The sequence below is a fragment of the Lacerta agilis genome, chromosome 2, assembly GCF_009819535.1.
Source record: "Lacerta agilis isolate rLacAgi1 chromosome 2, rLacAgi1.pri, whole genome shotgun sequence".
NCBI lineage: Eukaryota > Metazoa > Chordata > Lepidosauria > Squamata > Lacertidae > Lacerta > Lacerta agilis.
This window is the reverse complement of record NC_046313.1, coordinates 32,628,356-32,643,334: the sequence shown is the minus strand read 5'-3', so window position 1 is coordinate 32,643,334 and position 14,979 is coordinate 32,628,356. Positions and strand designations below refer to the sequence as shown.

The following is a 14,979-nucleotide window of genomic DNA, read 5'->3' as shown; positions in this document are numbered from 1 at the left end:
ACCCTCTAACCTCTGGAGAGAGAAATGGGGATGGGAGTACAGCTAGCACTCTCATTCCCATCTTCGTCTCCTCATCTGGCACTGAAGTGTGTACGCGTGCTTTTTTTTAAACCTGCATTATGAAGCAATTCCAAATGAATGCTAATATTAACACCGACGACCTAGTTTCGTTTTGCTTTTCACATAAGCCAATGAGTGACGTGCAACAGGGTCAGCGGGGAAGAGCAGAGTAGGTTTCTAGATAAAGGAGGGGAGGAGGAGGAAGAGGAGAGCAAGCTGTGTGCCTTTGCAATGTCGCGTATGTAAAGAGGAAGCACTGGTTTTTGGTTTCCGTTCAGTTCTAACGTCTATCATTCATATCCAGCAGATTTCTTTGAATTAAAGAAGAAGTATAAGGCAACAGGGTTGGGGTGGGGAGACAAAGAGACAAGTGCCACTCTGGTTAAAAAAGTGATTTTTTTATTTTTAAATTAATATAAAACCTTCAACCTGTTTAAGCAAGATTCTGATTTTAAAACCTAAAAAAAAACCAAAAAAAAAAAAAAAAAAAAAAAAAAGAAGAGCCTCAGCATTCTCCCTTGCCGCAGGATGTCAGGGAGAACTCTCTTGAGTCCTCCTTTGAATAATCCATCTTCTGGGGAGGTTGACGTTTGTGTTTTTATACCTTTGAAAACTTCAGCAACTTCCCTTCCAGCTTATCCTCCCAAATGCTTAAACTTTGTCCTTTTAAAAAGGGAAACAGCTTGAGAGCTGAAGGGGGAAACCATTCCCAAAAAAAGCAAGAAGGGGACGGGGGTTGGGGTGGGAGAGCAAGAAAGAGTCTGTAGTAAGGTACTAAAAAACAAAAACCCCAACCCATTTCTAGTTTCCGCTACTTGGAGCACACCTGCTGCAGCCGTTGAAGAAAAAAAGGGTTTCAAAAGGCCAAAGTTGGAGAAAGGTTTTAAACCCAAATGACAGCACGGACACAAGCCCACGAAACCCCATTCTCGCCCATAAATTTGCCAGCCCATGTATAGTCAAAAAGAGCTGGCTGATTTTGCCAGACTGTACATGTCTCGGCACCTCTCAAAAAAATGGCAAGATTTGCCTCCTTGAATGTACAAAATCTTGAGTAGGACTCAACATGGTCTCAAAGATTACAGCCCCGATAACGTGACATTTTGCACTATTCCATTTTTTTCTTTTCTTTTCAGGCTCCTTCTGTGACCTACAGGAGAGCCCTGTGGAGCGGAGCCCACAGTGGAAAATGACCTCCCCAACCCCTCACGCTCAGTCACAACATGGGGCAGGGGGTGGAAGCTCAATTCCTTTAGCAGGTGACACCCCACCCAGCCTAGGAGGCTCTCTGAACCGCACGGGCACACAGACAGCCACAGAATCTGAGGCCTGTGCTTTCCCTTCAAGCAAGGAGGGTTTCTCCCTCAAGGCCCCTCAACCGTCTCAGCTGCTACAGGCAACTCCCGACAACCAGGAGCCAAAGGAAAAATCAAAAGGAGGGCAACAAAATTGGGAAAGGATGGAAAGGAGAGTCAACTTTCTGAGCTCTCCTGGCCACCCCCAATCACATACATACGCGTGCGCACACAGGGAGACACCTCGACCCCCCTCCCCGACCCCAACACAGCCACCCTTCTTTTTTCCAGGCAGCTTTCGCAGAATGCTACCTGGATCTTTGCAATTCCGTTGCTTTCATTCGTGATGTATATACATTAGATATATTTATATATTTATATATTATAGTTATATAATTTTTTTTTCTTTTAAAAAAGAGAAAAAGATCAGTTATTAACTCTCCTGAAGAGTGGATAAGGGAAGAGAAGGAAGGTGGGTGCGGGGGAAAGGACCATCGGGGTTTGGGCTGATGACGACATCTCATCAGTTTTTTCTTTTTTAAAAAAAACACTATAAAATATTCCAGTGCGATCTTCAGGGGGGGAAAATACCCCCACCCCATTTCCCTGTGCCCCCTTGGATTTGCCACACCCTCTTTACTGCCCCCGCCACCCTATCAACTTCTTCCCCCCCATTCCAAAAACATTAAGTCTTATCTCTGGCCATCCATTGCCGCCATGGCTTTCTGCTGGGGGGGCCCTTGCTGAGACACAGGAGGCCACATGGGCTGCTGGTGGTGGAGGTGGTGGTGGAGGTTGTGACTGGTGGGCGACGAAGGAGGGATCCAGGCAGGTTGGTGGTTTGGAGGCGAAGAAGCCCAGTAAGGGCTGAAGCTACCCGGAGGAGAGCAAGCCATGGATGTGATAGGACTGTTGCTGCTCTGAAGGTTCTCTGAAGTCCGCAGCTTGGAAAACATGGCAAGGGCGTCTGGGAAGTTGGGAGGCGTGGCTGGAGTATTGCTGGGTGTACACATCTGGGGGGCAGAGAAAAGAGAGAAACAGGGTTATAATTGCAGCTCCCTTCACCTGGTCTGTGCAAGGATTCACCTAATGACTTCCCAAGTCTACTTTTTATTAAATAAATAAATAAATAAATAAATAAATAAATAAATAAATGGATATCCAGCTTCCACGTGCAACACAAGGAACCAGCCCCAACAAGAGCACATGGCATCTTCTCCTTCCCCCAACTAAGCAGCACAATGTAGTCTGGGGAAAGAGATAAAAGAGTTTAGGTCGTTTCCAATGCATGTGGCCACACCCTTGAGCTCCCTCCTTAGAAATTAACTACCCCGCTCTGCTAAATATTGGCAGAGCAGGGTCCCATATTCACAGCTAAAACCGGTGGCTGGATCGGCATTTTCACCAGCCTGACTGAATGCACCAAGTGGAAGGTCTGAGAGGAAGGGGAACTCCATTTTCCACATGGATTAATCAACTGGATGTGCAGCGGATCAATAGGAGCTTGGTGTAAACTATTTTGAGCTCATGGAAGAATGAAATAGAATACAACAAAATGTATAAATAAAACCAACTGATTTTTAAGAAAGGGTTTACATCTGGTTAAACAGATTCGATGACCTTGACTATTCAACCTGTAGACTGGCCTGGGTCCCACTCAATGCTACATTGACCCTACACCCAAACCTGCCGGCAAGCTTCCTCTTTCAGTCCATCAAAATTATTGAAGGAGGATGGGGCAGAAGGGGCAGATTGCTGCTTGGTGAGCTCCTCCTACCCAGAAGTGGGCAACCTTTTGCTGACAGTAGTTACAAAATGTTGCTGAAGGAAGCCAATGGCAGGAACTGTTGTCAAGATTCTGGCAAAATCTGACTCCAGAGGATGCCCAGCTTTAGGCAGGGGGAGGAAAGAGAGAAAAGGGTAAAGTGATGTTGGGGGGGAGGGAGGATGCAACACTGGTTTACAACTAACTAAGGTCTACACCAGTGCTCTTCAGATGTTGTTCAACTACCCATCTTCCCTCACCACTGGATAAGCTGGCTTGGAGTGATGGAAGTTGTAGCTCCAACAACTGGGGACCCAAAGTTGAAGAACACTGGTCTACACACCATCCTCCATGTTTATCCAGCTCCCAAGCAACTTTTTCTGCCCTCCCCTCCAAAGATAACTCTGATTTTGACAAAAATGGCACAAAGAAAACTCCAAGTAGACCCAGCACTGGGGGTGGGGGCAGAGAGATCTGTTTGTGTGTGGCCTAAAAATGTTCACTCCAAAATCTTCCACAACAATATCTAGTTGTTGATCAAGGTATTAAAATCTTCCCACACAATAATAGTAGGAAACAAAGTGATTTCCCCTTTCACAAACCTGCAGGAAGCAGACTTTGGGCTGGCACCAATCTGTGGGCTAGTAGTTGGAAAACACACATAACCCCCTTTTTGGTCTTTGGTGATAATATAAAACCGAAGCAGGAGAGTTTAAAGGCCCAGACCATGTATGATCCAGGATGTATGATCTACACGCCAGGAAAATAGCTGGTCCTGCAATTCAGAGAAATGGATGCAAAATCTAAAAGCTTCCAGACACTGGTACACACTGACCAAAGAAAGGCAGGATGTGTAACGGATGCCTGTTTGTCATGTAGTTTGCAAAGTTATGTTTAATTTTGCTTACACAAAGACAGAGATGGATTGCACGATCCCAAAATGTACAAAAGGCTTTCTATGTTATACTGTCAAAATGAAACAGGTGAACAAACAGAACTGAGTGTGTTTTGCATAATCCCAGCACATTTCAGAACGGGGAACCTTTTTGGTTCACAGGAGGCTCCATTGCCAATTAGCAATGTTGCCTCATCCCAGACAACTGCATTTTCCACTGTGCAGGACAACCTCTTTCGGAGTCTTGACATGTGGTGTATGACTTGCATCGTTAATCAAGTGCCAACCTCAATCTTCTGGGGAACTCTTAGACTCAGGGCTCCCCCTTTATCTCAGCAGCATCTCACAAACCACCCCCGCACAATAAGCACACTTCCTTATTAAACATCTTCTCCCTCCTAAAGCCTGAGAAGGAAGCATGACAGCTTGAGAGTTGAGAACCCAGCAGAAATTAGCTGCACCAATACAGGCCAATTTGCAGAACGTGCCATCTATGATGAAACAATGCATATTAATTGCTCCAAGCACTGTTGTCTATACCTTTTGTCTGGCTCCATCACCATGTAAATTGACGTGCTCCCAAATGCTCTCTGAAGTGGTTCCCTCATCTGCAAGATGACCTCTTTTACCAGATCAAACACGGCTTCAATCTTCTGCAGCCGTTCAACTTCCTATGGGTCCACCCTGCAGTCAAATTCTACTTATGACGTGCTGGAGTGCTCCAACAATCCATGCTGGCCTTGTCTGGCACTCCACTTAAATGGGGGAAAGGGACTGCATTTGGGAAGCCCATCCACAAAAAGGCACCCAAGAAAAAGAAAACGCACATACAAAAGAAACTAGTTACACTTTAACTGACCTTTTCCTCACAAATGGCTCGGCATATAAAGCAGGGGTGGCTAACCTTTTTCTGGTCAGAGGGTCGTCTTCACCCTTGGCCAACCTTCTGGGAGCTGCATGACAGTGGTGAGCATGGCCAGTTCACACAGGGACACAGAAAGGTGCTTATACCATCTACCTCAGTGCTGTCTGTACTGACAGGCAACAGCTCTCCAGGGTTTCAGACTGGCAGTCTCTCACAGACCACCTGGAGGTGCCAGGAGCCGAACCTTTCACAAGCAAAGCAGATGGTCTGCCACTGAGCATCTTCCCCACATGTGCCACACATGCCCATAAAACAGACAATCATGTGCAGCCTTCCCTCCCAAGCTGATCTATATAGATCAGCTGGGGGAAAGGGGTTATCATCATCATCTCTCTGCATGTCAAAGGCTTGATCAGATGACTGGGGAAGGGGTGATTTGCATTCCAATTGGGGAGCTGGGATCTGTGTCCCAGCACTGTCTCTACTTTCTTTTAATTTTGCCAGAGCCAAAATCAATAGTGACTTTGAGGGGTGGGCAGAAAAAATTGCGGGGGGGGGGGAGAGGGAGGGAAAAACTAGAGTTGCAATTTCGTCACCTCAATATAAAGAGTAGGGACATTCCTGTCTTTCCAAATGTTATATGTAGGTAAATCAGATCTAATTTGCATTAACACCTGACCATTCCCCAGCTAATTACCCTACAATAAATATACACACACTGCAAAATTTGTATTTGCAAATGAAAGAGTTGAGCACATTAACAGGTAGACTATACAATAACCCCATGTTATGGAACCGCAAGTTCCCATCTGTGTTAATGCTGGAAAACAGAAGCCGAGGGTTCTATGCTTTTTTTCTGGCCGAGACATTTCCAAATGAGAGCACGTGATGAGTATTTCCCGTCCCTGCTTCCCATGCATCAGGAAGTTTCATCCAAAATGCCCCCATCTCAGATATTACTGTAGGTACTTGATCCTGGACAGCTTTAAGAGAGGGATTTTTTTTTTGGGGGGGGGAGGTTTTCCTCATTCTTCAGGTAATCCTAATTGGGTAGTTTCAAATTGCTTGGAGAAAAATTCATTCTAGCACAGTCTGGGCCCCGCCCTGCAAATAAGTGTACTCCTTTTTGTCGGGTCCCTCTAAAAGCTACATTCAAAGTCGTTTAAAAAGAGGTGCAGCTACCTCAAGCACCAAGCACTCCGTCCCTCGACTCCCTCCTACACACCTACATGTAATGTAAAGCCCTGAAGTACTCTCCACGTTTGCATACAACTTTCCCTTGGGGTGGAATTCGAACACGCCACCCTTCCGCTCAACCTACTGGCATGTTTGTTTTGACGACTGAGCTCCTTTTTATTATGTGTACACAGACTCTCCTGCCTTCCATTTCCCTACTTCTAAGACTCTTGTTTTGTATCTATCTCAAGGTGCTCTTTTTAAAAAAGGAAGGAAGAAAGAAGAATGAAGATAAAACACCAAAAGCTAACCAATTTGTCTAGGCTTAAAAAAAAAAAGGTACCGTGGCTAGCTCAGACACCAGGTTGATAAAAACGAGACTTTCCTTTTGTGCAGTCAACTGCGTAAAGGTGCATCTGAAGGGTTGAGTGAGAACAGCAGCAATTTAGCTAGCGCACTCTAAAATAAGAGAAGTTTAAAAGGTTTGCTAGACATCTAGTAACCATGTATATCCAGTGGGGCATAGGTTGCAGGTATGTTCATGTTCCTCTCCCTTGTGTGCCACAGTTGATCTCCCAAACCTCCCCCTCACAAAAAGGAGCCTGGAAGATTGCCTATATTAACGTATGCCTTGCATCACCTATGTGCACAGTGAGGTGCCCAAATCATGTATGTTAATAAGCCGGGCTGACAGTATTTCCCAATCAATCAAGATGTCAGCCAGCCCTAACACCCTGATGCCAAATACATTACGTGGAACTAGTTGAAACAATGGGATTTGGCTGCCAAGTAAGAGTGTCACAACCTACATAATTTATTCAAATTTACTTTTTTACACAACTGCTTGCATGTAGGGAAAAACCCATGAACGTCATCAGACATGTGCCTATTTTGCCTTGCATCCAAGTGATGAGGATTAAGATTCCCACTGTTTGGAAACGTGACAAGAGAAGACACACAACAGCCTACTTACTATTTTACCTACAATGAAGTGATCTCTCTGTAGGAAACTCAAGCCAAGCAGCCCTTAGCAGAGGCAACTTAGGCACAAAAAGTTGTCGGAAATAAAACCCACTGATTTATGGTGCTCAATTGCATCTTGTATATTTAAAACATCAGAAGCAATGGTAATTCTTTACTACAGGTGTAACCAAAGTGCTCAATGGGCAGCATACGTTGTTGCACCCCACCCTTTATTTTCACAACAACCCTGTGAGGTAGGTTAGACAGAGAGATGATGACTGGCCAAAGGTCACCAGTGAGCTCAATGGCCAAGTGAGGATTTGAACCTGCATGTCCCTGGTCGCAGTCCAACAGACAAACCACTGTGCCACACCAGCTCTCGTTACCCTGACATATTTTGCTTCTTTATTTAGAAAATTTATAAACCACTTGCTCAAAAAGTAGGTTCACACATACACAACCAAAAAAAAAAAAGAGCACCATAGAAAACTACACAGCTACCAGTCTTCATCCAACTCCTGGACTGGAAGATTAGAACCACACTAGAAATATGCCATAAACAGATAAACACAAATAGTTTTTTTCTATTTTGCAGCCTACGTAACATCAAGCACAGCTTTTTCTTTGATGGCCTTACTCTAGAATTACTCTCAAATGAGAAAAACGGATCATTATTCAAAAGTTGCTAAGTTAAACCTGCCACAAAGTTTTGAAGTGTGGAGCAGCTCCTATTTACGATTCTAGCCTGCCACCCATTTTCAACTCTGGTTTTCCCTCTCTCCCACCTGTGTTGAACCAACGGTGAGCTTGTTCCGGAAGCTTTGCTAACGCCATCTTGGTAGTCAAGATTAACCCCACAACTAATTGGTAGTTGTAGCAATGAGCTTTGATATACGTGAATTGGCTTGCTTTGATGTTACCCTTATGTGTGGGGCTTGGGGTGCTGAGCCCAGAAAAGGGGAGCTTGGTTTGGGTATTTTCCACCTATGTCCTCGTCTGGCCAGGTGGAGTAATGGGAAGTCCTGGCCAAAGTGTCACATGCTGCAATTTTCTTAGGCAATGGTTATAGTAAGTATAATATAATCTAGGGCAGGGAAAGTGGGTTTATGTACTTAATGCATCAAAAAGTTAGCCAGAATATCTCACCTCAGGCAATGAGGTCAAATACATAAAGCCAAGATGCAGTTGTCTTACAGACATCATCCATGCCCACCTTAGGCAATGTTGTGAAGATGCCTCACACCATATAAACACTAGCCTATAGGGTTGTTTTGTTATATTGTGCGTGTTTTTAAAAAGCAAGCTTCTAGTCCTCATAAGTAGAAGAAAAACATCTGCAAGCTTCATGTGCTAAAGGTTCAAACAGCTGGGGCTTGCTGCAGTCAAGGGGCCTTCCTTGCCCCTACCTGCTCCCCACACCTACTTCATCCTTTTGAGGCCTGTTTCCTTCCGCCATTTCAATCCTTTAAAATATTCTGAATTCTGAGGGGAGAAAGCCCACCCGATTAGAGTCAAAATGGTCTAACAATGCAATGTCAAAATCAAGCCTGAAGGTAAAGTTTTGTCCAACCTTGAAGCCTGTGCGAAATACTAGCTAGACCCCACCCACTTTTGGCCTCTGGCCCTGAGCAAACTACTTCTGAGGGAATGTGGCCCTCAGAATGTGGCCCTCGCCTGGGAGTGGAGGTTCCCCAGCCCCTTTAATCCTGCAGTCTCCTCACTTGTTCATTTTTAACTCTTTCTTTAATTAAAAAACAACAACCCATATCTGCATTAATTCTGAGGAGATCCAGAACATTTTTGGCACAACGCATTGTTGTGGCATGTTGCTTTGCTTTGTTTCTCCAACGCCAACAGAATAGGTGTCATGTGAGTCCAATAAGTCACTGTAAAAAAAACACACACACACAAAAACTACCAGAGCCTTGCTTTATTGGAAGGTGTGTTCTGGGGGTCATGTTTACTAGAGGTCAAGTTTCCTGTGTCACAAACAAGCTGAATCAAAAGAACTGTAGTCCACAACATATATGGCAAAAACACTGCCAGTGAACACCATTGTCCTGAGGAGAAATGAACATTTCCCTCCAAGTAGCGCGTGCCAGATTAAACAATCCCAGAATAGACCAAAGGGGTGGGGGGAGAGAGAGAGAGAGAGAAAGAAAGAAACCCCACATCAGTTTTAGTCTATTCAGACTTGGTGAACATGGCTGCCCTCTCTAAAAGGCAGGGCCCCATGTTAGCAGCCTCACAGTGATCAGCAGCGTTACCACAACAAACAAGAGAAGTTACAAAACTAGCAAGGAGGGGGCTTCTTGCTATCTCACCCAAGAACTCTGCTCGGGTTACAAGAGACCTCCAATTCCCCCTCCCCACACACACACACCTGCAAGGACATCCATGCTAGGGTCACATAACACAACTTGGTGAAATCCAATACCAACCTAAAATCCAATGGATACAGTATTTCAAGAGGAGAAAAATAGGTGTGAAAAATAACTTAAAATTGACAACACCTCTTATAGCAAGGTCGGGGGGGGGGGACTACATATGTGGAGAGAGGGGGTGTGTGTTTTCCCCCTTTAACTCAATGTATAAGTAGTTTTTAAGATTAGGAGTAATAGGGAGCTGCCTGGCACTGTCAATCTATTGGTCCAAGTGGCTCAGTTCCTAGACCAGTGTTTCTCAAACTTGAGTCCCCAGCTGCTGTTGGACTACAGCTCCCATTATCACTGACCACTGGTCTTGCTCACTAGGGATGATGGGAGCTGTAGTCCAACAACAGATGGAGACCCAAGCTTGAGAAACACTGTCCTAGATATTGCTGAACTACAACTCCCAAGCTGCTTGGTGAAGGATTATGGGAGTTGTAGGCCAGAAACATCTAGAGCACTAGTCTACAATGTCGACAGTGGCTCTCTAGGGTTGCAGACAAGAGTCTTCCAACCCATCTTGAGATGATAGGGATTGGACCTGAGACCTTTTACATGCAAACCACACACTCTGCGTTGAAGCTAAAGCCCTTCCCTGTGTTTTGGACTGGAACAATAAAATACACAGTCATGTCAAGTAATATGCTTTGCTGATAGTGAATGATGGGTAATTTTTATATAGGTTTTTCTTTTAAAAGGCACACAAATGGAAAGTTCAGGGTTAATTTGCAATCCAGAGCAAACACAGAACAGCCATTCACAAACAAAGGTAGTTCCTGGTCTCTAGGAGAAACAGCCAATATAGTTCAAAGATGAGCATATACAGAAGTGCTGCATCTAGCTAAATCAGTGTGCGTGGGGAACAATTTCTTCGAAGGCCATAATGGAACATCTGTGAACACCCTGCCAAATCAGCTCAGGTGATTCCCCCAGAGCAGATTTGGGGTGGTGTACCCAAGAAGGAGAAGTTCCATTGTGCTTGAGCAAGTTGTTCCACACAAACAAATATTTTTTTTTTTGGATTCAATCCAAAGACTCAAAAGCCAGGAGAGGCCTGCTGGCCATAGAAACAACTCGGGACACTGTGAAACCTGCAAAATTCAAGTACTGTGCAGAGAAATGAAATCTAAAAAACACATACGCATCTTCAGAAGAAGCAAGTGGCCAGAGATTGTAACTTCCCTTTACTTTTTTGAATGATTTGCAGCAGTGAAGAGATTGTTCCATCCATGCAACAAATCAAAGCTACGTGGGCTATGAAAAATGTGGACAGGCCCAAGCACAAAGGTCTTTTTACACCTCACTCTCAGTTCTACTTTATAAAATGGCAAATTGCCTGTGGCAAGCAAACTTGAGGAAGACGACGTGGGTGGAGCTAGGGAAGAATATAACCTCCATTATAGTAACTCGGTGTTAAAAGGGTGGATTTTGCAACCGGGGTGAAAAAAACCAAGGAACAGGTTTGACTTTGCAATATAGATGTATCCCTATCAGCAAGAGCCAGGCTGCTTTTCCTTCTCATCTACAGACTAATTTAGCTAGCAGCTTGCGACATCCTAGAAACCTCTGGAGAGGTCCAACACAAAAGAGTACAGCAGAAAAGCCTCTCCATCACCAGCTTCTCCTCACTTCCTGGTAAGTCCTCACAATTTTGTGTAATCATTCTAATTTTAGCATCTTAAAACACATGCACACACACAACCCTCCTGTCAGGTCTCCCCCCCACCCCCCGCCAGTCGTCACCCCAAATGCCTGCTGTCAACACCCAATTTGCAGCTGAAGGTGGGGGGAAACTTAAAAATGGTGAGGGCCAGCCCACAGAAGGAAGAATTAGATCACAGTGTTCAGTGTGTACAAAAAAAAGAAAGGAAAAAACGCCTGCCTAACTTCAGAAAGGAAGAGGAGAACATGACTAACAGAAAAATGGGTGTGTGTTATGAAACAGCTGCCTGGGAAAAAGTGTGCAGCAGCCCAAAGAAAGGAGTGGGGAGGAGGAGAAACAGCAGCAGGGAAAGGTTCCTTTACCAATGCCCCAGTTTTAAAGGAGCAACAGGCCATTACTCCTCAAAGCATAAGGTATAGAAATACTACTGGACCACACAGCCTAGACACCCCTTTGTAAATGAAGGTAACTCAACGGAACAGTAACACCCAAACATACTGGCCAGAAAATCCACTCTCCCTCTTGTTGCATTTGTTATTGGATGCAGCAGAGGGACGGTGTTACCTATCCTAGCTACAGCAACCTCTTTCTCTCACCATCAAGCAGCACAGCCTGGCAGGAGCAAGCCCAGAACAGGCAGAAAGCAGGACCTATATAATTATAAACAGGGTTCAGCAGAGAGGAAACCATTGCATAATGCTCCCTTATACATGACTCAACCTTCCTGCCTGTCCAATTAAAACAAAAAACAAAAACTCAACAACAACAAAATCCTAACAGAAGCTCTGCAAACTAAGGATTGGCAAGCGGAAGCACAGAAGGTAACCTTGACCTTCCTGGCATAAAACAAGCCCAGCTCGCCACGTGGGGCGAACACTCTTTTGCAACCCCAAGCAATTCAACCTTAACGCTCAATGCAGCCTAATAAGGAGGGGAATAGACATTTCTGAGCTTTGTATGCTGATTTATAGAAAACTATACTATCTCGGCTACCACAAAGATCTCATCCTGTCCCTCTATCATTAGCCTTTCACTGGAAGCTCCACATTTCATATGGCCACAGTTTAGTGTGGGGTGGTTGTGCGAGTATGTTTTTAAAACAGAGAAGGCATTCACATGTGCCACAACAGGAGCATTAATTCCAACTGATTCACTGCAAGTCAGAATCACGCTATCAGCTGCTGTGTGTGTGGGAAAGCAGCACCATTTGTGCCTGCAGCAAGCTGTGCAAAGTTAATATAATTTAAACAGTTAAGTTGTCACAATCTCTTTTATTAAAGGCAAAGGCAAAGCAGTGGCGCGAACTGACCCCAAACGGCATCATTGAACACATCCATTGGCAAAGTAAGCAGTCTGGGTCATGGTCTATTTAGGGGTGAAGGAGGCGTCAGTTAAACAAGGTGCCCACTCCCAGGATAAAGCAAAATGGTTTGCTGTAAGCAATACAGTGACAGCCAAATCAACAGTGTTGCTAAACGGAAACCCACCAACAGCCACAGCTGGACTGCTGCGAGAAGGAAGTCATTGGAAAGAGCTGAGTCATGCGCTGGGCACATGACTGTGAGTTTGTCACTTGTCTACTTTGTGCCTCCTGGTGAACTCCTGTAATGTTTGAAGATTCATGTCTATAAACACGTGGGGGCAAACCATCCCTTTGTGACACAAGTCCATCAAGCACCTTTAAAGACATGCATTACCTTTCAAACATTCTAGCAACTACTCAAGTGTACCCGAGAGGCAAATTTGTCTGCTGTGTAGGAGAAATGTGAACTTTCCATGCTGAGAAAACACACAGGCACAGCGGTGTTTTCACTGACAAGCTACATTCATATATGTATGTATGTATGTATGTATGTATCACAGGCCACATCCACAGCATACATTTAAAGCACCACTATACCACGTCAACAGCCATAGCTTCCCCCAAAGCATCATTGGAGCTGTAGTTTAAGGGTGCTGAGAAGAGAGCCCTATTCCCATCACAGAGCTACATTTCCCAGAGTTCCCTGGGAAGAAGGATTGGTTGTTTAAGCACTCTGGGAATTGTAGCAGAGGTCACCTAACTCTCAGCTCCCCTTAAATGACGGTTCCCAGGATTCTTTGGGGGAAGCCAAAGCTGTAACAGTGCTTTAAATGTAAGGTGTATCAGCAGTCTTTGAATCAGAGATCTGCTTTGCAGTGCAAGACATTGCCACTAAACACAAGGCCAAAGTTAGAGCATATCCAACAGCCAGTTGCCTGGGACAACTGCAATTCTCAGAAGGTATTATCAATGCCATTTTGTCTTGAGATGATCCTATACAAACATGCCAGTTTCAAGCTAGGTTTACTGTGCTGAACAATTTACTTTGCTTTTGCCAGTCATGGGAAGGTACAACTAGCTAAGCAGGATCACAAAGCCTCTTACTTTTGCCCTCACCCCCCCCTTAAGATTTTGTGTAGGTCCATGGGGTGCTCAGTGCTCTGTCAAGCACCAAGTTCTAGCCTTTTGCTTTGTGGAATCTCAGAATATACAAAGCTGTGTTAAAAAAAATAAAATCCAATGTTGCTCAACACATCTCAACAGCACTCCTACATATTAAATTCAATTATTCCTCGTAGCCTAAACCACTTTCCTTTTATCATTCTAATGGCCTCTGGCCACAATCCCTGAGCCTCTGAAGCTGCTTCAGCCCCTCAGACATCACAAGGCGCTACTATTTTCTATGTGATTTGTGAGTCGCCCTGAAGGAGAGTAAGTAACTGCAACTCCACTGCACTGTTAACAATCAAAGCCTGCTATACCATTTATTTGGGAAAGGGAGCATTTGTCCATATTTGCCTTATACTAGCCTAGAAATTGAGCTTTTGTTGGTGTCAACAAAGAAAAAGGAGGAAGGTTGGATGGGTGTGTGTGTGTGTGTAAGACAATCATTTTATTTTTTTTAGTTTCCATTTTTTCCTTAATATAAAAATGTCTATCCTACCCTGTTGCTGCTCATGCAGCATTCAGGGCAGTTCACAACAATGTAAAAATCGCATTACACTAGCACATAGTCAAATAGAAAAATAAAACAACAGTAGAGACAAAATAAACTACATTAACATCCATTTGAAAGCAGCAACAGCAAAGATCACAGGTAAAACTGACCATATATTTTTTAAGTCTTCTGAAGTGTTTAGGCTACTTGCATTCTAACACATTTTTGTTCCTTCATACGCTCACCACCTGACCAAAGACTTTGGGCTGATCTTGGGAGAAGGAAAGTGACATCAAGTCTGGTTTCAATAGTTCTGAAATAAACCCTGAAATAGCTCCACTTACAGCACACCAATTGTAGCAGAAATAGTGCAGATTTCCCCAGAGTTGTCTGTGACTGGACCTAACGGTCAGGGGTACCTTTAACTTTTTACATATTATGAATGAGGGTTCATGCAAGCATTGACTAGAGCATGTATGGCCACATGGCCAGTACAGTGCAAAGAACTTAAGACACCATGTATATCATCTCACATAACACCTTGCTGTTCACCTGAGCATGCAGAAGCATGCGTGTGTGTGTGCGCGCGTACATGTGTAAAGAACTTGGAACTACAAATGAACACTGTGTGACCCAGATGTATTAAAACAATGCTCAGTGTGTGGGGGGGTGGCGGCTTCTAGGAGGAAGTCTAGGCCTTTCATTACACGTTGGCTGTGGCCAATGCTACAAGCGCTACGATAACGCACATGCTTACACAGAATGCTACGAAAAGGCTCTGATTTCAGCTGGTCATTTATATAGCATTGACAATGTGCACAGTACAGAGCAAAGCAAAGCAAGCAACACACCCACAGGTTCCTGCCCCAAGGAGATTACAATGTACAGTTCAACACTGAGGAGACAAA

At 44.4% G+C, this 14,979-nt stretch overlaps 1 protein-coding gene across 2 annotated transcripts in view; it reads right to left on the bottom strand.

The window, feature by feature from the left end:
- Window positions 1–442: 442 nt before the first annotated feature.
- UBALD2 (UBA like domain containing 2) overlaps window positions 443–14,979 on the bottom strand; it is a 30,520-nt gene continuing 15,983 nt past the window's right edge. For both annotated transcript variants that reach the window (XM_033139400.1, XM_033139398.1), the window contains one exon: window positions 443–2,368. In XM_033139400.1, the coding sequence (XP_032995291.1) occupies window positions 2,048–2,368 (321 nt within the window). In that variant the 3' untranslated portion in view covers window positions 443–2,047. The remainder of the gene's footprint in view (window positions 2,369–14,979) is intronic.